General features: G+C 41.8%; 1 protein-coding gene across 1 annotated transcript in view; it reads right to left on the bottom strand.

The window, feature by feature from the left end:
• The window catches only part of LOC135541995 (solute carrier family 41 member 1-like), a 51,469-nt gene extending 45,949 nt beyond the window's left edge, over nt 1-5,520 (bottom strand). Inside the window, exons 1-2 of the mRNA XM_064968544.1 lie at nt 5,177-5,520; nt 2,725-3,898 (exon numbers count right to left, since the gene is read on the bottom strand). Coding sequence (XP_064824616.1) covers nt 2,725-3,192 — 468 coding nt within the window. The 5' untranslated portion in view covers nt 3,193-3,898; nt 5,177-5,520. The remainder of the gene's footprint in view (nt 1-2,724; nt 3,899-5,176) is intronic.
• Between the last annotated feature and the right edge of the window lie 18,907 nt (nt 5,521-24,427).

The raw sequence follows: 24,427 nt of genomic DNA, 5'->3' as shown, positions 1-24,427 counted from the left end.
CATTTCACAAAATAGATGGCTTCATGAGGCAGGAAAATTATGTTAATATATTGAAGCAACATCTCAAGACATCTGTCAGGAAGATAAAGCTTGGTCGCAAATGGGTCTTCCAACTGGACAATGACCCCAAGCATACTTCCAAAGTTGTGGCAAAATGGCTTTAGGACAACAAAGCCAAGGTATTGGAGTGGCCATCACAAAGCCCTGACCTCATTCCTATAGACAATGTGTGGGCAGAACTGAAAAAGTGTGTGCGAGCAAGGAGGCCTACAAACCTGACTCAGTTACACCAGCTCTGTCAGGAGGAATGGGCCAAAATTCACCCAACTTATTGTGGGAAGCTTGTGGAAGGCTACCTGAAAGGTTTGACCCAAGTTAAACAATTTAAAGGCAATGCTACCAAATACCAATTGAGTGTATGTAAACTTCTGACCCACTAGGAATGTGATGAAAGAAATAAAAGCTGAAATAAATAATTCTCTCTACTATTATTTTGACATTTAACATTCTTAAAATAAAGTAGTGATCCTAACTGGCCTAAAACAGGGCATTTTTACTAGGATTAAATATCAGGAATTGTGAAAAACTGAGTTTAAATGTACTTGGCTAAGGTGTATGTAAACTTCCGACTTCAAATGTAAGTCAGATAAATAAACAGATAAGTCTTCATTTAACTGTCCAGCTGTCCTCCTTCTACCCCCCTCCACCCCAACTCCCCCTTAGCCACGCTAGCCTCGCCCTCAAGTGGGTGCTAACAAGCCAGCAAGCTTAGCTACAGAAGGTTGTGCTACGTATCAACAGCCATTCTCAGCCAATTCAGTAGGGGTTGGAAGCTATGGCAAGCTTGGATTGATTTCTTGCATCGTGACATTGCAGAGGATTTCAATAAAGTTCAGATTTCTCCAACTTTAGTCCCGCCCGGTTCAGCTCCCTTGCCCATGCTCGCAATTCTCAACGGTACCCCCGCCCATTCCGCTTCTCTCGCTATCCTTCCATTAAAAGTGAATGGCTTCCGATGTTTCACCGCGTGATGCCAATTGCTAAAGTAAATGGGGTGTAAGGAGTGTAAAATATTATGTAAATATCCCATATTCTCTGATGACCTCCCATTCTGTCTATACTCAGAGCTGAGATATCACATTGGTTGGCAGAGCAGTGATTGACATGTACAGGGCCAATCAGTTGACAGACCACTTCATTCAAACATGCCCAAGACCCACCCCTTAGTAGTCTTCATCACATGATGTGACCTCGCTAAGAAGAAGTTGTACCTCGATGACCACAGCTAAAGCCAAACATGTATGTGCTTTAGTTTGGGGTTTGTTATGCAGACTAATATAATAATATATGCGACTAGATCAGTCAGATAGGCAACCGTGTCCATTCCTCCCTTCATAAGTACAAAATGTCCTCCTACCCTCTGCCAGTAAGAAGCCTTCTCCAGTACTTTTTATACTTTTTAGCCAGCAGTTCTGAAGTAGTGTTCACGGGCTAAAAGCGGTCCCTGAAAATGTCACATGTGCAGAAATGTGCACCAAGTCCTTGCTCTCTCTCTCTCTCTCTCTACCTTGTGTGCATCATTTGACTCTTGCTAGCTGTCACTCATATGGTGAGGGGCTGAAGCTCATTGGTTGAACTCAAATTGCTAGGGGGCTGGCCCACATGGAGGAAGATTTAGTGAAAATGGTGCAGCACAGCTTCTAAAAAAACAGTTGCTTTCAAACTAGGGATTTCATGGCTAATTGAGGTAAGACAGTAATTCTGCTCATATATTATGCATGTATGAAGAACACATTGACACATCCAGCCCAAAGTAGGAGGTTTAATAAAGACTTAGTAGGCGCAAAAGTTCTGGAGCATGTCTTAACATAACTAGCACAACGCTGAAGACTGTTTCCTTATTGTCTTTAACGGGACTGGGACTAAGGTGAGTAGAAGGTGGAGGAGGTAGCATAAACACATTACAGTACAGCTCCTAGCACAAGCAAGGCAAGTGTTTTCTGTAGCCTCAACATTCCATACTGCTGAACTAAGACGTTCTATTATATTGACCGGGTACTCCATTGGCTGCTCTAACAATGAAAAGAAATGTCTTCAAAAATGGAAGGCAGTCGGGAGGAAACAAAATCAGGTGGGACCATTCTAGCAAATGAGAGGGAAGATATGTGTGTGAACATCCACAATGGTCCTTGCAATGTAGTATCCTTGGGACATCCCCACCCCATTGAAGTTTACATTTAAAAAGGTTCAGGTACGAGTTAGAGGTAGGTTCAGGTAAGGGTTATGGTTAGAATAGGGGTTAAGGTTATGATAGGGTTTAGGGTAGGGATGTCGCAAGGCACAACTCTGAAATCAAGTGTTTTTTCTCAAAGTTGTCGGGATGTCACGTGTCCTACTTATATCAGTACACTCGTAACAACTTAAAAACAACATTAAAAAACCTATATTCGACCAAATAAAGCTCACATAGCAAATGAGCCATTTGATTTTTTGTTGACCAAATTCGACACTTATTGACCTCCATACAAAAACTCCTTGCTTGGTGAGTGGAAAAAACACCACCTGCTGGAGAATACAGATTTTCAGTTATCCCTCTCACTTTGCTTCTTCCTCTCTCTGCAGAATCAGATAGAATCAATATGTTCAGGAGTTTTGGTCTAGGAGTTTTGGACCTGTCACCTGACCCAAAATAAATTGGTGTGAATCAAAACAGTTTCTCCTCACCTGAACAATATCCAGCACCATGCCCGCCGCCACCGTCCCGAACCCGGCCAGCAGGAATGGCAAGACCACCTGGAGGCCGATGGAGAAGGAGGTCTCTTTTAACGGCGCTGGTGGCTCTGGGCTCTGGTCAGTGCTTATGTCGTCGCTCTCGTTGCTCTGGCTGCCATTCTCCAGGAGAGCGTCCTCCTCGCGCTGGCCCTTGGCATTCGCCCTGCAGTCTATCACCACTATCTCCCGGCCTTCATCTCCCGGTTCACCAGACCTGTCTGTGAAGGATGTCACTTCTGTGAGCTCGTACTCGCCCCTCTCCTCCGGTCTCATCTCCTCGGGGTCATCGGTGAGGATGGCCGGGTGAACAGAGCCGTTGGAGTGGAGGTACACCGGTGGCACCACTCTCTTCATTTCTATTGCCCCGGATGACATGTCGGTGTCCGGCGGATGGTCTTGCTCTTTCGACCAAAGTACCATGCGGAAGCTTTTGGGGACAGTAGACTGAATTACAAATATAGGCTATGGCAAAAAGGTGTGGGATGGTTGGTTTAGATTTCCCTTGATCGGTTTTTAATAACCTGATCTCACAAGTTAATTTATCCCATTAAATAATGCTGGTGAGTGGCACTCAGGTGTGGTCATGAACGCAAAATTAAGTGGTAAAAAACGTGTTGAAAGCTCAACTAAGCTCCTGCAAAGGCAGGTGTGAGTAGCTGCTCTCCCCCAGGCCTGTGTGAGAATTTGCCGGTGCTTCGGGAGAAGCTGGAGTATGTCCTCCATTCACTGCGTAAGCACCGTAGGCAGATGTATAGAAGAATGAAACAATTATATATTTTTAAAAGAGAGCAAAAACAAACAAACCAATGTTTATCTGGTCAACAACGACTGGTAAACAAAAAGTATTGAAAAGTTGGTATGAAAAAGTACATGAAGTATTGCAGGTCCAGCTAGTAGCCTGAAGTTCTTTTCAGAAAGTCATCCAAGAGCGCAGGTCAGTCCTGCACGCGCTCTGACGGTCCTTTCAGATTAGCTCGCCCCAGACCGTGTCCTGGGCTGGGAAGGTCTCACCTTTCACCAAGTGGCTATTTTATGAGGAGTATTTAAAGGTCTGCAGCACAAGGATATAATTACGGAGCAGCCCTACAGGAGAACACTTCCTCTCAGCGCTCTGGCTGCTGTTTACCTAAAAGAGAAGAAAATAATAACTTTTAGAATAGGCTATATGTCCTGTCTCTTTCACAGGGAACATCTCATCGACTTTCAGCTTTTTATGTAGCCAAGCTTATAAATGCGCATTATTGAGCACAAATGGCTGTCATGGAATGGACATGACAATACTGGATTTATTTGGTATAGGCACTGGTTGGAATACTTATGTTTATGATATCCTACTAAATAATGAGGCATACATTTCTGGGGGGTTATTTGCCTAAGTATGTTATTCTCAAACACATTATGTCCATCAAGGGTAAGTGTATAGCTAAAGTGTTACCTAATTCCACAATGGCATCCTTTCATGACATTATCATGTTATATGGATAGACCAGGGCTCTCCAACCCTGTTCCTGGAGAGCTACCATCCTGTCGATTTTATCCAAACCCAGGTGTAAATAATCTGATTCAGTTTATGAACCAGCTAATTATTAGAATCAGGTGTTCTAGAATAGGGTTGGAGTGAAAATCTACAAGACGGTAGCGCTCCAGAAAAATAAGCTGAGTTGAGGAAGGGGTGGGATGTTATCCGTTAAAAAAGCAGCGTGTTGCGCCAACAACCCTCCACGCTTTCCTCGGACTATGTTTGGCGTTATGAAGCCGGGTTACCTATGGAAGCGTTTACAAACGGTTTCATACAGCGCCAAACATCTAAATTCTCTGGCCGGCTACAAATAATTATCCAATAGCCGAGGTGTATGCTACATCCTCTAAAGCTGATTCTCCCCCCGCATGTTACGACGTCAGATACTCTCCTGCGTTAGTGCGCATTTGGTTTCCCCCCTGGTCCTGAAACAATCCTGTTTAGTAGTCAAGACCAATACCCCGCCGCCCAACACGGCAAAGGCGTAAATTAGTACAAGCTTGGTCGTGGATGAATAGGGGGAAGGAACCCTTCTGTGAGTTTGTGATAATGCCGACACGACCGTTGAATTAAATTATAGATCGTGGGGATTTTTTGTTCTCCAAATATAGCCAACCCCCCACCTGTAGCCCAGCTATGTATAATGAAATAATTCAGCCAACTGACGTAACAGGTAGACTAGTCATAACATAACGGTAACATGAAGCAGGGAATGTTCTCTAAAGTGGCAAAAATCAACGATTCCCTTCTCCACAGAGAAATATGGGCGGGATAGAAAGAGCAGCGAGGAATACAATAGGAAAATAGCCTGAGGTGAAAAGCATCCCCCCGTCCAATATGTCTGGATCGATACCAGCAGATCAGGTATAACAGACAGTTATTTACCTAAAACGCAGAAGTCCACAGAGGAGGCGAGTGAACAGACGCTGAACAGAGCGCACTGCTGAACGCCTCAAAACGGTTGTCTCATATCCTGCACTCCGTTATAATGTGTGCTGCAGCCTGATGCGTGGGTGCCGGTATGCATGCCTGGTAACGGTAACGGCCCGTACCTGGCTTAATCGTTAACCCCACACGGTTAAGGCTGTCACTTCCGACCCGTCACATTGTCCCATTTGGAACCCCGCGAGCCGCTACATGCGCATATAACAATCTCATGGCATAGGAAGTCACAAGGCTGGGCAACCAGAGATGACGTGAGCGCGTGCGCGTGATAGCCCCCTGCGATTTGTCACGGTTGAGCGCTGCGCGGTGCAGCCAACCGCATCTATGTCCGATAAGCACGCGCGTGAATTGAGCTGTGTGTGTGTGTGTGTGTGTGTGTGTGCGTGTGTGTGTGCGTGTGCGTGTGCGTATGTGTGTGGGTGTGTGGGTGTGGGTGTGTATGTGTGTGTGGGTGTGTATGTGTGTGGGTGTGTGTGTGTATGTGTGTGTGTATGTGTGTGGGTGTGTATGTGTGTGTGGGGGTTGTATGTGTGTGGTTGTCTGGGAGTTCTTCGTCTTGTTATGGATTTCTTACCACAGTAGATTTAGATTTGTTTATCTATCCTTAATTTAACAATATCACCCATGGAGAGAAGAGTTGTGATGGTTATAGCCTGGATTCTTCAGTGTAGCTGAAGTGAACATTCAGGTAACTCATTCACCAATGCGTCCTTATATAACTGTATTGCTTATCACATCACCCCACCATGATCTTTCAGAAGCACACTTAGCCAAGCCGGTTGGGGATGATATTCTTATAGCCTTAAAAGTAAGTAGTACACTAGTAGAGATAATAGACTACAGCACAGTGGAAATGGTATTAAGCCCAGGCCATCTATGCTTTCCAAGACGGTGTTAGCTCAGTGAGCATAAAGCTAAGGCATTCACCGAATAACCTCAGCTATACTTTGAACTCAGTAACTGATAGGCTAGACATCAACTGTGTTACTTGAGTGAAGGCACCAATGTGACCTTTTTTCACCTATGTGAAATTAACTGAATCAACTGTGTATTGATCCCCGGTCATCTGTGTAACTCAAGATTGCGTTTGCCCGCTGACCTAAAGTCTATATACACTGTATAGGTATTAGTTTTGGATTACACCAAGGATTTTCACGATGGCAGGCTTGGGCCCAGTGCTGTTTCCTGTTGTTTGTTAATTGACTGGTTTCCAGGTAAGTATTGAAGGTGGGGCTATGACACAATGGAGATTTAACAAGAATTACATAAAGCATTACAATATTATGGTACAACATACAATGCTGGTAATGTAGTGTTTACTTCTGTAGATTATATTTCCCAGATGGTGAATTGTGGTTGGGTTCGTGACTGAGATTGGCTAGAAATCAGGATAGGGGTTAATTCCGTTTCGGGGACCGGGGAACCATCCCTAAAAGCTTCAGGTAGTGCAGTGTAGCAACCTGGTCTCAGAGCATTTTGTATTATTGTGCAGGTAAATTCGAGACACATCTTTCAGTATGATATTTTACATTTCGTATGTATGTATTCATTTGTGGGTGTCCTTCAGTCATTTCAATTACAAGTCATATGATATGTTACAGATTTGTGAAATGTACAATATGTACTAATTTCAAAAACATATATGTTACGAATTTGCAAAAAATATGATATGTTATGAATTTGAACTAGGTGGCTAAAGTTAGCTAGCTGGCTAACGTTAGCTAGGCTACGGATTAGGGTTAGTATTTAGGGTTAAGGTTAGGGTTAAATTTATGAGTTAGGTTAAAGGGTTAAGGTAAGGGTTGGGGAAGGGTTAGCTAAAATGATAAAGCTTAGGGTTAGGGGAAGGCTTAGCTAAAATAGTTATGGTTAGGGTAGTTGCCAAGAAGTAGTAAGTAGTTGAAAAGTTGCTAATTAGCTAAAATGCTAAAGTTGTACATGTTGACATTTGAACTCACAAACTTTGGGTTGCTAGACGTTCGAATTATACGCCCCACTCCGGCCAACTACCCTACTTCTGTTTTTGCCGTAAGTAACCATCTGTCTCATGTAACCATACCAAATGGAATATAATATCATTCTAATTTGAGTGTTCCGGGTTTACTTTTACTATGTTACGTCTAGTCTTCGAGAACAGGCTGAGCATAGTGCAGCAACTTTTGGGAAGCGCAGTTGCCCCAAACTGATTGAAGACATTGGTTATGTTTTTCTGATCATAGATCTGTGTAGCAGACAGTGTGTTATCCCATTGGTAGGGTTTGATTTCTGTATAAACAAGTTGAGGATGGGAAACTGTGTGTGAGAGAGAGACTATACATCGGCCTAAACATCAGCGCCACAGGTAATTTCCACAAAGCTGTGAATTATCTGAGAGACAAGGCAAGAAGGGCCTTCTATGCCATCAAAAGGAACATACAATTTGACATACCAATTAGGATCCCATTGCCCTATATGGTTGTGAGGTCTAGGGTGCGCTCAACAGCCAAGAATTCACCAAATGGGATGAACACCAAATTGAGACTCTGCATGCAAAATTCTGAAAAAATATCCTCAGCATACAATGTAAAACACCAAATAATGCATGCAGAGCAGAATTAGGCCAATACCCGCTAATTATCAAAATCCAGAAAAGAGTTGTTAAATTCTACAACCACCTAAATGGAAAAGATTCCCAAACCTTCCATAACAAAGTCATCACCTAGAGAGAAATTACCTGGAAAAAATCTGGAGAAGAGCCCCCTAAGCAAGCTTGTCCTGGGGCTCTGTTCACAAACAGAAACAGACCCCACAGTGCCCCAGGACAGCAACACAATTAGACCCAACCAAATCATGAGAAAACAAAAAGATAATTATTTGACACTATAGAAAGAATTTACAAAAACACAAAGCAAACTAGAATACTATTTGGCAATAAACAGAGAGTACACAGTGGCAGAATACCTGACCACTGTGACTGACCAAAAATTAAGAAAAATCTCTGATTTTGTACAGACTCAGTGAGCATAGCCTTGCTATTGAGAAAGGCTGCAGAAAGCAGACCTAGCTCTCAAGAGAAGACAGGCTATGTGCACACTGCCCACAAAATGAGGTGGAAACTGAGCTGCACTTCCTAACCTCCTGCCCAATGTATCATATTAGAGACACATATTTCCCTCAGATTACACAGATCCACAAAGAATTCAAAAACAAATCCAATTTTGATAAACTCCCATATCTATTGGGTGAAATACCTGTGTGCAATCACAGCAGCAAGATTTGCGACCTGTTGCCACAAGAAAAGGGCAACCAGTGAAGAACTAACACAATTGTAAATACTACCAATATTTATGTTTATTTATTTATTTCCCTTTTGAACTTGAACTATTTGCACATCATTACAACACTGTATATAGACATATGACATTATAAATGTTTTTATTCTTTTGGAACTTGTATGTGTGTAATCTTTACTGTTAATTTTAAATTGTTTATTTCACTTTTGTTTATTATCTATTTCATTTGCTTTGGCAATGTAAACATACAGTATGTTTCCCATGCCTTAAATTAGAGAGAGAGAGAGAGACTGTACCTCCTTTCTGAGGATGTTACAGTGGTGATGGCTATTGGACTTTCTATCATGCACCTTGAGAGCCTGTTTGTAGACAGACTGAATCGGCTTTAATGTTGTACATTAAGCTTGGGCCCAACTAATCAAGCAGTATGTTAAAAGTGGGGGAAGATCATAGCATTGATGTACATTTTTGCTGCCTGTGTAGTCAAACAATTCTGTATATGAGAAATTAGCCAGGTTGAATTTGGTTATTTGGGTTACCATTTTCACCTGCTTTTTGAAAGGGAGATTATATGATGTACTTAAAAACGAATACCACCTGGAGCTTCTCCCCTGACTCATAGACGTCTGGCTCAGTAGCATCAGTTGCCCTCTTTGTGAAGAAAATACAGACTGCTTTTTTCACATTGCGGTGCAAACATGAGTCACTGAGCCACTTTGTAACATTGACCATTGCTGAAGTGAGCTCTTGTGCAGCTTGCTGTTTACTCTTTGCATGTGCATAAAACACTGTATCATCTGCATACATTTGTACTTTAGACCCAGTACAAACAGAAGATAAGAACATGAATGTGCAGGTTGAACAGGAGGGGCTCCAGTGATGACCCCTGGGGCACACCCACATCATAGCTGAGGGTGGGCGACATCTCACTGCATTTCATTGGGCGACATCTCATTGGGCGACAGCTCATTGCATCTCATTGGGCGACATCTCATTGCATGTACATGATTAACCACCACACCTCTGTGTAGTGTGCATGCATTTGAAAAGCATAGATAAGAAGGTAGCAGCATGTCACTGGGGTTTGTGGGATGGCTGCTAGAGATTCAGATTCAGAGTTTTTAATCGTCACATGTACATGGTTGCAGTTGTGATTGCAGGGTACAGTGAAAATCTCAGGCTCCGAGCTACAACATGCAGGACAAAGTGAAGTAAAACAATGAAAATGGTAATAAAAAAGCAACAATATAAATAGCACTATATACTTCATAACAACTGTGTCAGTGATGAATAAATACATGTCTATTGGGGTGAAAGCAGACTGTTGAGGGGGTGGGGTGTCATAGGGGGAGCAGCATGACCATTGAGGATGTGTGGGGGCCAAGTGAAATAAAAACAATAACAATTATAGTGGGGGGTGGAAGCAGGTAGCTGACTAGTGGTGGACTGTTCAGCAGCCTGATGGTCTGAGGGTAGAAATTATTGGCCAGTCTTCCAGTTTTTGCCTTGTTGCTCCCGTACTGCCCGCGTCTGAGTGATTGAATCGTGGAGAACAGGGAATGGCTGGGGTGGCTGGGGTCCCTGTTGATCTTGGCCTTCCTGCGACACCTGTTGTTTTAGGTGACCTGTTGGGCAGGCAGTGTTCACCCAGTGGTGCGTTCGACTGAACATATCACCCTCTGAAGTGCCTTGCGGTGGTGGAGTTGCCGTACCAGGCTGTGATGCAGCCCAACAGTATGCTCTCGATGCAGCTCCTGTATAACACTGTGAGGGCCCTCGGTGACAGGCCAAATTTCTTCAGCATCATGAAGAAATTCAGCCTGCTAGGAGATACATCCATGTTTGTCATCATGACACATCAATTACCTCTGCTAACACTGCCAGGCTAGATGTGCCCTCTGTGCAGTGTGTGTGTGTTCGTGTGTGTGTGTGTGATAGAGAGATTATACTTTATTGTCTGCTTGTGCAGAATTTCTCCTTGCATCACACGCTCCACATCACACATATATAACACAGGTGTGTGTCCTCAGAAGATGGCTGATCCTTTGTCTGAGTCTATTGTCTGTATCCAGGTGTGCTGTGCTCTGGGAGGACAATTCATCACTTTGTTCTGAGTTGTGACATTCTTCTAAAAAGGGTGTCTCTCTCATACAGAAATTAAACATCAACGTGTGGGTCAATCAATAATGTGGGTGTATCCGGAGTGAATGTGCGTCTGTAGACTCCAGTTAGTCAAGTAGATTTCCATTGGAGTGTATTCCGGCGTATGAGGGGCCTGACAGGCCTACGTAACACACATTTGAGTCCTTGCAGGAATGCAAAAAATATGGAAAATCACAGCGTTCCCCTTAATCGTCACATTTAAGAGGATTCAGCTTTGGATTTAGAGCATGATATTTTTTTCATATTGTCACATTTCTGAGCATTCATCAGAGCCCCATTCGTGAAATTCTGATGTTGGATGTTAGGTGTATGGTAGAGTAGATCTGATTGTATTGGCAAATATTGGCCATTTGTTAGTCAGCACGACAAAGAAGGCACTAAAATTCACATTAATTAAGGTTCACATGGTTGCAAATGAATTGCCAGAAAGTTGTCTCTGTCTGGAGTTCCAGCAGACTTGGGTCACAGGAAGTCAGTGTAAGCCGTCAGAACAGACACAGAGAAAATGGAAAGATCTGACCCAGGTCAGTCTGTTAATCAGTCATTATAACTACTGGCGGTATGTGGGGTTTTCTTTCTTGGCAGACTCCATTGCAAAATTTTCCATAAGCACAAAAAGCGTATTTCTCTCATTGTGTGCACAAATATGTTTACATAACTATTAGAGAGCATTTCTCCTTTGCCAAGATAATACCTGACAGGTGTGGCTTATCAATAAATTGATTAAACAGCATGATCATTACACAGGTGCACCTTGTACTGGGGACAATAAAAGACCACTAAAATGTCCAGATTTGTCACACAACACAATGCCACAGATGTCTCAAGTTTTGATGGAGTGTGCAATTGGCATGCTTACTGCAAGAATGTCCACAGAGATATCCAGATAATTGAATATTCATTTCTCTACCATAAGCCACCTTGAACGTAATTTTAGCGAATTTGGCAGTACGTCGAACCGGCCTCACAACCGCAGACCACGTGTTTGTCATCATATGGGCGAGTAGTTTTCTGATGTCAATGTTGTGAATAGAGTGCCAATATTAGCGGTGGGGTTATGGTCTGGGCAGGTATAAGCTATAGACAATGAACACAATTGCATTTTATCGATGGCAATTTGAATGCACAGAGGTACCGTGACAAGATCCCGAGGCCCATTGTCATGTCTTTCATCCACCTCATTCACCTCATGTTTCAGCATGATAATGCACAGCCTTATGTTGCAAGGATCTGTACACAATTCCTGGAAGCTGAAAATGTCCCAGTTCTTCCATGGCCTGCATACTCCCCAGACATGTCACCCATTGAGCAAGTTTGGGATGCTTTGGTTCAACGTGTACGATAGCATGTTCCAGTTCTCGCCAATATCCAGCAACTTCGCACAGCCATCAAATAAATGTGGGATAACATTCCACAGGTCACAATCAACAGCCTGATCAACTCTATGCAAAGGAAAAGTGTTGTGCTGCATGGGGCTAATGGTGGTCACACCTATCAGTCAAATGCATTTTTTAAGCCCTTCTTACATCAGCTGATGTCACAAAGTTCTGTACAGAAACCCAGCCTAAAAACCCAAACAGCAAGCAATGCAGGTGTAGAAGCACGGTGGCTAGGAAAAACTCCAGAGAAAGGCCAGAACCTAGGAAGAAACCTAGAGAGGAACCAGGCTATGAGGGGTGGCCAGTCCTCTTCTGGCTATGCCAGGTGGTGATTATAACAGAACATGGCCAAGATGTTCAAATGTTCATAGATGACCAGCATGGTCAAATAATAATCACAGTGGCTGTAGATGGTACAACAGGTCAGCACCTCAGGAGTAAATGTCAGTTGGCTTTTCCTAGCCGATCATTCAGAGTATCTCTACCGCTCCTACTGTCTCTAGAAAGTTGAAAACAGCAGGTCTGGGACAGGTAGCACGTCCAGTGAACAGGTCAGGGTTCCATAGCCGCAGGCAGAAAAGTTGAAACTGGAGCAGCAGCATGACCAGGTGGACTGGGGACACTAAGTTGTCATCAAGCCAGGTAGTCCTGAGGCATGGTCCTAGAGCTCAGGTCCTCCGAGAGAAAGAAAGAAAGAAAGAAAGAAAGAAAGAGAGAAAGAAAGAAAGAAAGAAAGAAAGAGAGAAAGAAAGAAAGAAAGAAAGAGGGAAAGAAAGGAAGAAAGAAAGAGAGAAAGAGAGAGAGAAAGAGAGAAAGAGAGAGAGAATTGGAGAGCATAGTTAAATTCACACAGGACACCAGATAAGACAGGATAAGTACTCAAGATATACAGACTGAACCTAGCGCCCCGACACAAACTATTTCAGCATAGATACTGGAGGCTGAGACAGGAGGGGTCGGGAGACACTGTGGCCCCATCCTACGATACCCCCAGACAGGGCAAAACAGGCAGGATATAACCCCACCCACTTTGCCAAAGCACAGCCCCCACACCTCTAGAGGAATATCTTCACCCACCAACTTACCATCCTGAGATAAGGATGAGTATAGCCCACAAAGATCTCCCCCACAGCACAACACAAGGGGAGGTGCCAACCCAGGCAGGAAGATCATGTCAGTGACTCAACCCACTCAAGTGATGCACACCTCCTAGGGATGGCATGAAAGAGCACCAGTAAGCCAGTGACTCAGCCTCTGTAATAGGGTTAGAGGCAGAGAATCCCAGTGGAGAGAGCGGAACCGGCCAGGCAGAGACAGCAAGGGCGGTTCGTTGCTCCAGTGCCTTTCCGTTCACCTTCACACTCCTGGGCCAGACTGCACTCAATCATAGGACCTACTGAAGAGATGGGTCTTCAATAAAGACTTAAAGGTTGAGACCGAGTCTGCGTCCCCCAATGGATAGGCAGACCGTTCCATAAAAATGGAGCTCTATAGGATAAAGCCCTGCCTACAGCTGTTTGCTTAGAAAATCTAGGGACAGTAAGGAGGCCTGCATCTTGTGACCGTAGCGTACGTGTAAGTATGTACGGCAGGACCAAATCAGAGAGATAGGTAGGAGCAAGCCCATGTAATGCTTTGTAAGTTAGCAGGTAAAACCTTGAAATCAGCCTTTGCCTTAACAGGAAGCCAGTGTAGAGAGGCTAGCACTGGAGTAATATGATTCTAGTCAAGAGGTTCTAGTCAATATTCTAGCAGCCGTGTTTAGCACTAACTGAAGTTTATTTAGGTCTTTATCCAGGTAGCCGGAAAGTAGAGCATTGCAGTAGTCTAAACTAGAAGTGACAAAAGCATGGGTTAATTTTTCTGCATAATTTTTGGACATTTTACGTATGTTACGTAGATGGAAAAAAGCCATTACACCAGATACTGACTGGTTTTCTGATAAATGCCCTTACCTTTTTTAAGGTATCTGTGACCAATATTCCCAGTCATGTGAAATCCATAGATTAGTGTTTAAATTAGTTTTTTTCAATTGACTGATTTGAACTGTAACTCAGTAAAATCTTTGAAATTGTTGTATGTTGAGTATATATTTTTGTTCAGTATTGCTGCCAAAGAGGACAGCAGTGGAGGCTGCTGAGGGGAGGACGACTCATAATAATGGGTGGAATGAAGTAAATGGAATAGTATAAATCACATCAAACACGTGGTTCCCATGTGGTTAATACCATCCCATTAACTCCCTTCTAGTCTTTATTATGAGCCATCCCCCCTCAGCAACCTCCATTTGAGGACAGAAATGGGTAACCAAAGTGGATAGTGAGACTGCAGAGATGCATGGTGTTGGCACTGTTGGGGGGGTGGGGTCTGGTTGGGCAGTAGGGGTGCTCAGAGGGTTAATGATTCTCTTCCCTCTTTTTCCTCCCGTCTTTTCTCCAACAGGAAGTGAGGTGGCAACGGGACACAAAAGTGCTCACCCCGGCAACGCTTCAAGAGAGCGCTTCTCCATAGCAACTGTGTGGCAGCCTGTGCCAATTCAGTCCCTGCGGTTCTTTGAGCCCAGAAGAATGTCAGGAGAGATTTGGAACTTTCGCTTGGGCTTGGATGAATAGCTGTCCACCGACCATCCCCTCCCCCCTCCACTATTTCCTTTAGTTGAGAGGCCTAAACAAGCAACTTCAACCGTCAGGTTTATGGGTCTTAATGTTTTTGTCTGACACCGCATTACTCTGGCTGAAAATATTTACTTGTGCTCTTTCAAAGTATTGATAAGTTAGGATAAGGCTGTGTGCTTCACTGTAACTTTGTTGAAAGGTAATTCAATTGAATCATTCAATAGGATTGATTAAAATACTTGTGCTATTAGGGACATAGCACAAAACACTACGGAAATTGAATGTACATTAAAAACAATTTGTCCAGTACATGTAATTCAAATCTGAACACTACATTTGCACCATCTGCAACTACAGGGCTTTCCAGAGGGTGGTGTCGTGACGTTGTATTGGTTAATGTGACGACTGTTGTTCATCGAATGATTAAAAGTTTCTAATTGCGTGATTAACTGAATCAAGCAATTATTAACTCATTAACCCAGGGCACCATGGGAAAACTAGTTTTTATTGAGTTTCTATTTCCCAAATTAACTCAAAGAATGTCAGGATATTGATTTTACAACAGCCGCTAATTAACCAGTTACCTCTACAATCTCGTTCTGAACGTCGTATAGTCCGTGAATCTGCACGGACCCGGGTCTCACCAATGAGTTTGTACCACACCAATCTTAGTTGAATATTTATTTACTTAAAAGCTACAATTATGATAAAAAATACATATAGACAAAACACATTATAGGCTATTGATTAGAACTTAGTATAACGGGCCAACACACTATGGCGCGTGTTACCCAAAATGGATTTCAAAGAGAGAGGAAAAATAAAGTACACGAGATAAATATAAATTTGGGTGAATTTGTCAGCTATGCTATTCTAACCCTAGCCGTGCCAAACTGCCGCTCTTATGGGTCAGAATATAATGATGTAATTACGTGGGGGAAGTCTCCGAGGATTCTCTGCGTGGAGCTGCTCGATGACGCACTACTCCGCCGCACCTCTCTGATCGCCCTCCTAATGTCAGTGTCCTTTTTGCTTAGGAGTCTGTTCCCTCACACTTGCTCTGGAAGGGGTCTTCTGAGGACAGACAACTCTGTAGCTCAGAGCTCACAGCGTTGGAATGAAACAGTGTAGATACCACGATTCAATGGGAGATGGAGGCTAGGTGGTTTGACTTGAATCCACCCGCTTAGACACAGCTACTCATCCATAGCTTGGGTAGAAAAAGATTTCTTTGTCTTCAAACTTGTCTTGCGTTTTGGGTTCGTTGACTTTTTAGACCTTGGCTGCAGCTTGGGTCACATAGTCTTCGCTGGAAATTCTTTACTCACAGATTTTATACCCTCGTGTCAGAAGTTGCCGTAACTGCCTTAAGGGCAATTCTCTGAGCGTACCAAGTTATGAGGGCAAGGTCTAGATTTGACTCAAATCCAATTTGAGACAACTAACTTCACATTTCATCTTTCCAAAAACATTCTCTTTGATTTGGATATATTTCCATACAACGTGCAATGTATAAACAATCAAACATATACTAGGAAAACTATTCACGTTACAATGTTTTTGTAATAACGTCATCTATTAACCATTAATAACAAAACAAAAATGACATACATTTTCATATTCCATCTATCGTCATGACTACTCATGTGGCTGACTGAAACCATTGCTCCAATGTCCCTTTATTTCATGTTTAATGTTCTGAGGCTGATTCTCCATAGTAACAGGACAAAGGAATTTATCTGTGGCCTGAGATTTACCAGGGGTGTGAGGGGTCATAAAACCCCCACATCTTCAGACCCCTAGATCTCTCCTCCTCTGTTGGGGTTGAGAGATAATCTGTAGGGTTGTGGTCTCCTGTAACCTGACCTGATCAGGACAGTTATGACAGTGGCGTGGTCAGTCCAACGCATCACCAGGGGCACACTGCCTGCCCTCCAGGACATCTACAGCACCAGGTGTCACAGGAAGTCCAAGAATATCATCAAGGACCTCAGCCACCTGAGCCATGGCTTGTTCACCTCGCAACCATCTAGAAGGCAAAGACAGAAGCTGTTTTTCTCCAGGCCATCAGACTGTTAAACAGTCACCACTAGCCAGCGTCCGCACAGTACCCTGTCCTGAACCTTAGTCACTGTTCTAGCCGGCCACCAGCCGGCTCTCTACCCTGCACCTTGGAGTCATTGAACAATGGTCACTTTGATAATGTTTACATACTATTTCACCCACTTTAAAATCTATATACTGCATTCTAGTCATGACTCAGGTGAGAGCAAAGATTATGTTATGATACTGTTTATGCACCGAATGGTTGTTTTATGCAGTAGAGTAGGGTTCTTAGAACTCTTTCTTTCTTTCTGAGTGAACGGAGAGGAGTCTTTTGAAGCTTTGGCCGGCAACTGATTAAGTGATGGCTTGGTGATAAAAACTAAACAGCCACATTCCATTCTATGAGTAGTGGTGCATTACAGAGGTAGCCTGAAGGAATAGATCAAACATTTCATTGTTCTCATCCTTGTATCTGAAAAACTTAGTCTGGAAGAGTGAAATAGTACCCCGGTGCAGATAATGACAGGATGAACCCAGAGTGGCTTAGGATACCCCTTGAGCTGCATGGGAGAGGTGGACCAGCCATGACTAAGAATTATTATTGTCAGCTACATAAAAGAAACAGCATTGTCTTTAAAGGTTAGGCTGCTCAGCCCAACAGTCAAGTGTTAGAGAGTAACAGGGAACCTTACCCATTAACCACCACGTGATCCTTGACCTTAGTGGATGAGGACACACTCTGCACAATGTCCTCTCATCTGTTTATTCTCAGGGAGTAGAACTCGTTGTTGCATAACTGTAAGATGACTGGTGACTGGCCGGTATCTCTGTATCTGACCTGTGTGAAAGGATCAGGCCTGTGCTACCATGTACCATGCAGATGTAAACAGAGGGCAGGGACAGGACAGGGACAGGACAGAACAGGGACAGGACAGGGAGGGAGATGAGCTGCTGCTTCAGCTTTTTCCTGTTAGACAGTTCAGACCACAGAGATGTAACCTACCAGTAAATGTTGATCTAGCAGGTCCCACACTATGTTCTGAAGCCAACTCAGGTGGGATTGTCCAAACAGATCTGCAAGGTAGATGGATTATTTTAAATATGTTATTGGACCATAACTAGATTTGGCTCATTAATCTATGCAGTCTTTGGTGGCTAATTTCTTTACTATCAAATGAGGATACACTTATCACACAAGTTAGAGTTATACTTAAACTAAATATTTATTGACTTATTAATAAGAGAGTAGGTCAATACAACAAACACATATAAAGTGAATAGATTGAGTGCTCTACGATAATGATGGCTGGTCGATAAATTACCCTTAGATGATTTGTTGAGAGCCCAGAGACAAAAGTACAAAGGTCTTTTATAGCCAAGATACACCCATTTCAACCTACATGACGAACAACAGGTGTATAGAATGGGTCACAAGGTTAAGATTTGTATGAAGGATACTTATAATTCACAGCAGACAGTATCTGCTGTAAAAACAGTTACCTTTGTGCAGAGACCAGGGTCTGGCCCTGGTGTCATCTCTCTCTGGTACCATATAGAACAGAAACATTAACTTCTCTAGGGTAGGGGGCAGCATTTGGAATTTTGAATGAAAAGCATGCCCAAATTAAACAGCTTTCTACTCAGGCCAAGAAGATAGGATATGCATATAATTAGTAGATATGGATAGAAAACACTCTAAAGTTTCCAAAACTGTTACAATAATGTCTGTGAGTATAACATAACTGATTTGGCAGGTTAAACATGAGAATAATCGATTCAGAAAGTAGGATTTTTGTTTGTTTGTAGTTTTCTATTCAATGCCATTACAGTATCCATTGACTTAGGACTCAAATTGCAGTTCCTATGCCTTCCACTAGATGTCAACAGTCTTTAGAAATGGTTTCAGGCTTGTATTCTGAAAAATGAGGGAGTAAGAGCAGTCTGAATGACTGGACCCTGCCGTGTCACAGAGCTTTTTCATGCGCGTGACCAGAGAGAGTGCCTTTCTTGTTTAACTTTTATATTGGTGACGTTATTGTCTGGTTGAAATATTATAGGTTATTTAGGCTAAAACCAACCTGAGGATTGAATATAAACATCGTTTGACATGTTTCTATGAACTTTACAGATACAATTTGGATTTTTTTATCTGCCTATTGTGACTGTGTTTGAGCCTGTGGATTACTGAATGCACGAACAAAACTGAGGTTTTCGGATATAAAGAGAGACTAAATCGAACAAAGGAACATTTATTGAATAAATGAATGTCTTCTGAGTGCCACCATATGAAGATCGTCAAAGGTAAGGGATTCATTTTATCTCTATTTCTGACTTGTGTAACTCTTCTACTTGTCTGGTTTGTAATGATTTGTCTGCTTGGCTATGTTCTCAAATAATCGTAAGGTATGCTTGCGTCGTAAATCATTTTTAAAATCTGACACCGTGGTTGGATTCACAAGAAGTTCATCTTTAAACCAATGTAAAATAGTTGTATCTTTTCTGAATTTTTATAATGAGTATTTCTGTATTTGTAATTTGGCGCTCTGCAATCTCACCGGATGTTGGCCATGTGGGACGCTAGCGTCCCACATACCCTAGAGAGGGTAACTCATGCTCTGGAATGCAGTCTCTTTAGATTTAACACCCAAAATACATTGTAAATCTGTCAGTGTTCTCTCAGAAGCCCATCCTCAGTAGAACACACACAGATGAACGTACAAACAACCCCTTACTCTTTTGCATAAAACAACCATTTGATCCAATAAAAGTATTACAACAATCTTGTAATTTCCACCATAAGTCCAAATAAGTATGATACACACTTCTTTAAAAATACATATAATAATTGATCAAGCCTACATGCAATACAAGACTCTTGTTATGAGGGGAGATAATACGATTTGAAATACCTAAATAGACTGTAAAGGAAATCCCACTACAAACTATCACCCTCATGTCCTTAAGGAAATCACAAATATCATTGATATATTGGAGCTAGTGGTTATATGGAGGCTTAAATATCCTGACAGTGAGAGATATACATGGAGGCTCAATCAAGCTAGTCGTCTTGACTATCATTTTCGCTGGCACCAAAACTTAAGTGTTGATGGGGGACAGAATGCAGTCGGACCCTCAAAAAATAGGCATATACATTACTCTTACAGAATTTCCACATGGGCGAAGATATTGGAAATGTAATCAAAGCCTATTGGATGAAACCTGTTTTTAACAAGGACAGAATAATTATAATTAACTTTTTCCTACTTAAATAACATAGTTACAACAGATCTGCATATTGTACGGGACACATTTAAACAGAGCAGCAGGGGCTGAAGGTAGCCTAGCGGTTAGAGCGATGGACTAGTAACCAAAAGGTTGCAAGATCAAATCCCTGAGCTGACAAGGTAAACATCTGTTGTTTTGCCCCTGAACAAGGCAGTTAACTGAATTTGTTCTGAACTGACTTGCCTAGATAAATAAAGGTCAAATGTGCCTTTAGAGGCCATGCAATTCAATACCCATCTTTAAAACAAAAGCAATTTAGGTCAACAGAGTTCATGTTAACAAAGGAGAGAACGGGGCTAACAGTACAGATCAAAAGCATTAAAAACTGTACCATAGAGGCACAGAATAAATTTGAAGGGGAAAAAAACTGGAGGAACTTATTCCAGAAAGATCAAGTGTAATATAATATATAATAAAAGCAAACTGGATGGAATATGGGGAAAACACACCAAATTATTTTTAAATCTTCAACATAGAAATGCTAATAAAAATAATTTACTGAAACTTGTTACAAACAATATTTTGAAAGAGGAAGCAAAGTACTTGAAGCATATGTTTTAATTTCAGTCTCCACTAACTGAAGTTAATTGTAAGGATTCTATTAACAACATCAAATGAACAGCTATACAGAAAGACTCATATGAAGGCCAATCTACAGGAACTTCTTGATGCAATGAAAGCCTTTAAGTTTAGGAAAACTCCAGGACAGGATGGCATACCAGTTGAGATATATCAAAACTTTTTTTGATTTAGTCAGAGGACTGTTATAAGCATGTTTTAACCACTTTATTAAAATCATCAGATACTCAACTAGATTTGATTTCACCATTACTGAAACAGGACCTAGGTAGTAAATAAACTCAGCAAAAAAAGAAATGTACTCTCACTGTCAAATGCGTTTATTTAAAGCAAACTTAACGTGGGTAAATATCTGTATGAACATAAGATTCAAGAACTGAGACATAAACTGAACAAGTTCCACAGACCATGTGACTAACTGAAATGGAATAATGTGTCCCTGAACAAAGGGGGGTCAAAATCAAAAACAGTATCTGGTGTGGCCACCAGCTGCATTAAGTACTGCAGTGCATCTCCTCCTCATGGACTGCACCAGATTTGCCAGTTCTTGCTGTGAGATGTTACCCCACTCTTCCACAAAGGCACCTGCAAGTTCCCAGACATTTCTTGTGGGAATGGCCCTAGCCCTCCGATCCAACAAGTCCCAGACATGCTCAATGGGATTGATATCCGGGCTCTTAGCTGGCCAAGGCAGAACACAGACATTCCTGTCTTGCAGGAAGTCACGCACAGAACGAGCAGTATGGCTGGTGGCATTGTCATGCTGGAGGGTCATGTCAGGATGAGCCTGCAGGAAGGGTACCACATGAGGGAGGAGGATGTCTTCCCTGTAACACACAGCGTTGAGATTGCCTGCAATGACAAAAAGCTCAGTCTGATGATGCTGTGACACACCGCCCCAGACCATGAAGTATCCTCCACCTCCAAATTGATCCCGCTCCAGAGTACAGGCCTCGGTGTAATGTTCATTCCTTGGACATAAACGCGAATCCGACCATCACCCCTGGTGAGACAAAACCGCAACTCATCAGTGAAGAGCACTTTTTGACAGTCCTGTCTGGTCCAGTGATGGTGGGTTTGTGCAAATAGGTGACTTGTCCTCTGGTGAGGACCTGTCTTACAACAAGCCTACAAGCCCTCAGTGCAGCCTCTCTCAGCCTATTGCGGACAGTCTGAGCACTGATGGAGTGATTGTGTGTTCCTGGTGTAACTCGGGCAGTTGTTGTTGCCATCCTGTACCTGTCCCGCAGGTGTGATGTTCGGATGTACCGATCCTGTGTAGGTGTTGTTACACGTGGTCTGCTACTGCAAGTACAATCAGCTCTCCATCCTGTCTCCATGTAGCACTGTCTTAGGCGTCTCAATGTACGGACATTGCAATTTATTGCCCTGGCCACATCTGCAGTCCTCATGCCTCCTTGCAGCATGCCTAAGGCACGTTCACACAGATGAGCAGGGACCCTGGGCATCTTTCTTTTGGTGTTTTTCAGAGTCAGTATAAAGGCCTCTTTAGTGTCCTAGGTTTTCATAACTGTGACCTTAATTGCCTTTCGTCTGTAAGCTGTTAGTGTCTTAACGACGGTTCCACAGGTGCATGTTCATTAATTGTTTATGGTTCATTGAACAAGCATGGGAAACAGTGTTTAAACCCTTTACAATTGAGGTCTATGAAGTTATTTGGATTTTGCTAATTATCTTTGAAAGACAGGGTCCTGAAAAAGGGACGTTTCTTTTTTTGCTGAGTTTATAAAGATCCAGTTCATTTAAAAGAAAATTGGAGGCCTCTTACACTTCAGTGTTGTGATGCAAAAATTTGAGCATAATTCATAGCCCATAGAATTAAAAAAGGTATGGTTGGATATTATTGATCCGAACCAGATATTTCTTATTTTTTCTACATAGGAGATACATTGAAACACAAGTACTAGAAACAATAGAACACTATGAAAAATCTTGGAACCAGGCCTGGTCTTCAGAGCTGATTTTGAAAAGGCTTTTTTATAAAGTATGACTGAAATGTATAAATAAATGCCTGAAATATTAACATTTTGGATGGGTTAAAGTCATGTATAGTAATCCTAGGTGTAAAATAGTAAATAATGTTGACTTCTCCGAAAGTATTATTATCAAAGTAAAACAAGGTTCTCCACAATCGGCATATCTGTTTACGGCCATGGAAATGTTAGCCATTAAAATCAGATCCACCAATAATATCAAGGGGATAGAAATCCAGGGCTTTAAAACAAAAAAAGGTGTCATTGTAAACTGAGTCATGTTATTTAAAATCCACAATTTGGATCCCTCCACAGCCTCAGAACAACAATTTTTCTAACCTCTCTGGATTAAAACCAAATTGTGATGTGTACTATATTACGTACTGGATCACAAATACTTTTACATTACCATGTAGTTTACCAATAAAATGGTCTGATGGTGAAGTGGACATACTCAGTATTCATATCCCAAAATACATTGTCACTACAATAAAAAATCAAAAAAAAAAATCACCCGGATTAACTCTTTAGTCATGTCCCAGATGATCAATTTGCATATGGCTCTGCTGACACAACTTGTTTTTTAAATTATATGAGAATTTAAAAAAATGTATAAATCCACTTAATTTGGGACAGCAAGCCAGACAATTTAAACAGGCCTATTTATATAATGAATATGAATTCGGATGGCCGAAATTATTAGATATTAAAGCATTAGTCATACATAGAGACACCTGAAACCCCACCTCTTCAAGGAATACCTAGGATAGGATAAATATTAACATTTTGGATGTAATCCTTCTCACCATATCTGTTTACGGCCACCCCCCAGGGCTTTAAAACAAAAAAAGGTGTCATTAATGATTTAGATGCACTATTGTAAAGTGGCTGTTCCACTGGATGTCAGAAGGTGAATTCACCAATTTGTAAGTCGCTCTGGATAAGAGCGTCTGCTAAATGACTTAAATGTAAATGTAAATGTAATAAATCCGAACTGGTTCTCTAGCAGATTAGTAAGAATTGCACATCAAAAACGGCCTCAAATTACAACCTCTCACTTTAGGTTATTTGAAAATTAAATATCCACCATATTGCTATTTTTAAAACAAGCCGTAGAAAGTCGGTTGATATTTCGGTGTAAACCACCAGAAAAGACAGAACAAATATTATGGTTAAACTCAAATGTATAAACATTTAAAAAACATTTCTGGATAAAAAAAAGAGTCTAATCTCTGTAAATTATATCACCAATAACACTGGTGGAGTTATTGTCTAACATGCAGCAAAAAAGAAGGAAATGTCTGCTCTATCCAAAATTACTAACTAAAAGCAGCATTACTGCAACAATGGAATGAGGCAAGTGGAACAGGGAGAAAGAAGTCTGTCAGCCCTGCATTAAAGACCAAAATTAAAGAAAATTACTAAATAGAAAGTTTACCAGTTTAATTTAAGATCCATACAGATTGCAAAATAGCTGGGAAGAGATTCGATGTACCGATTCCATAGCACCTTGTTTATGAACTGATATGCAAAATGGCATAAAAAAATGTTTTCAATTATACAAAATTCATGCAACTAATAGATTTATATATAGTACCAGTCAAATGTTGACAAACCTATTCATTCAAGGGTTTCTCTTTATTTAGTTAGAACCCATTGCCCTTTATGGTTGTGAGGTCTGGGGTCCACTCACCAACCAAGAATTCACAAAATGGGACAAACACCAAAGTGAGACTGCATGCAGAATTCTGCAAAAATATCCTGTGTACAACGTAAAACACCAAATAATGCACGCAGAGCAGAATTAAGCCGATACCTGCAAATGATCAAAATCCACAGAAGTGACGTTAAATTCTAC

The sequence above is a fragment of the Oncorhynchus masou genome, chromosome 6, assembly GCF_036934945.1.
Source record: "Oncorhynchus masou masou isolate Uvic2021 chromosome 6, UVic_Omas_1.1, whole genome shotgun sequence".
In the NCBI taxonomy this organism is placed as follows: domain Eukaryota; kingdom Metazoa; phylum Chordata; class Actinopteri; order Salmoniformes; family Salmonidae; genus Oncorhynchus; species Oncorhynchus masou.
Note: the sequence above shows the minus strand (reverse complement) of the source record. Positions and strands in the feature narration are given on the sequence as shown.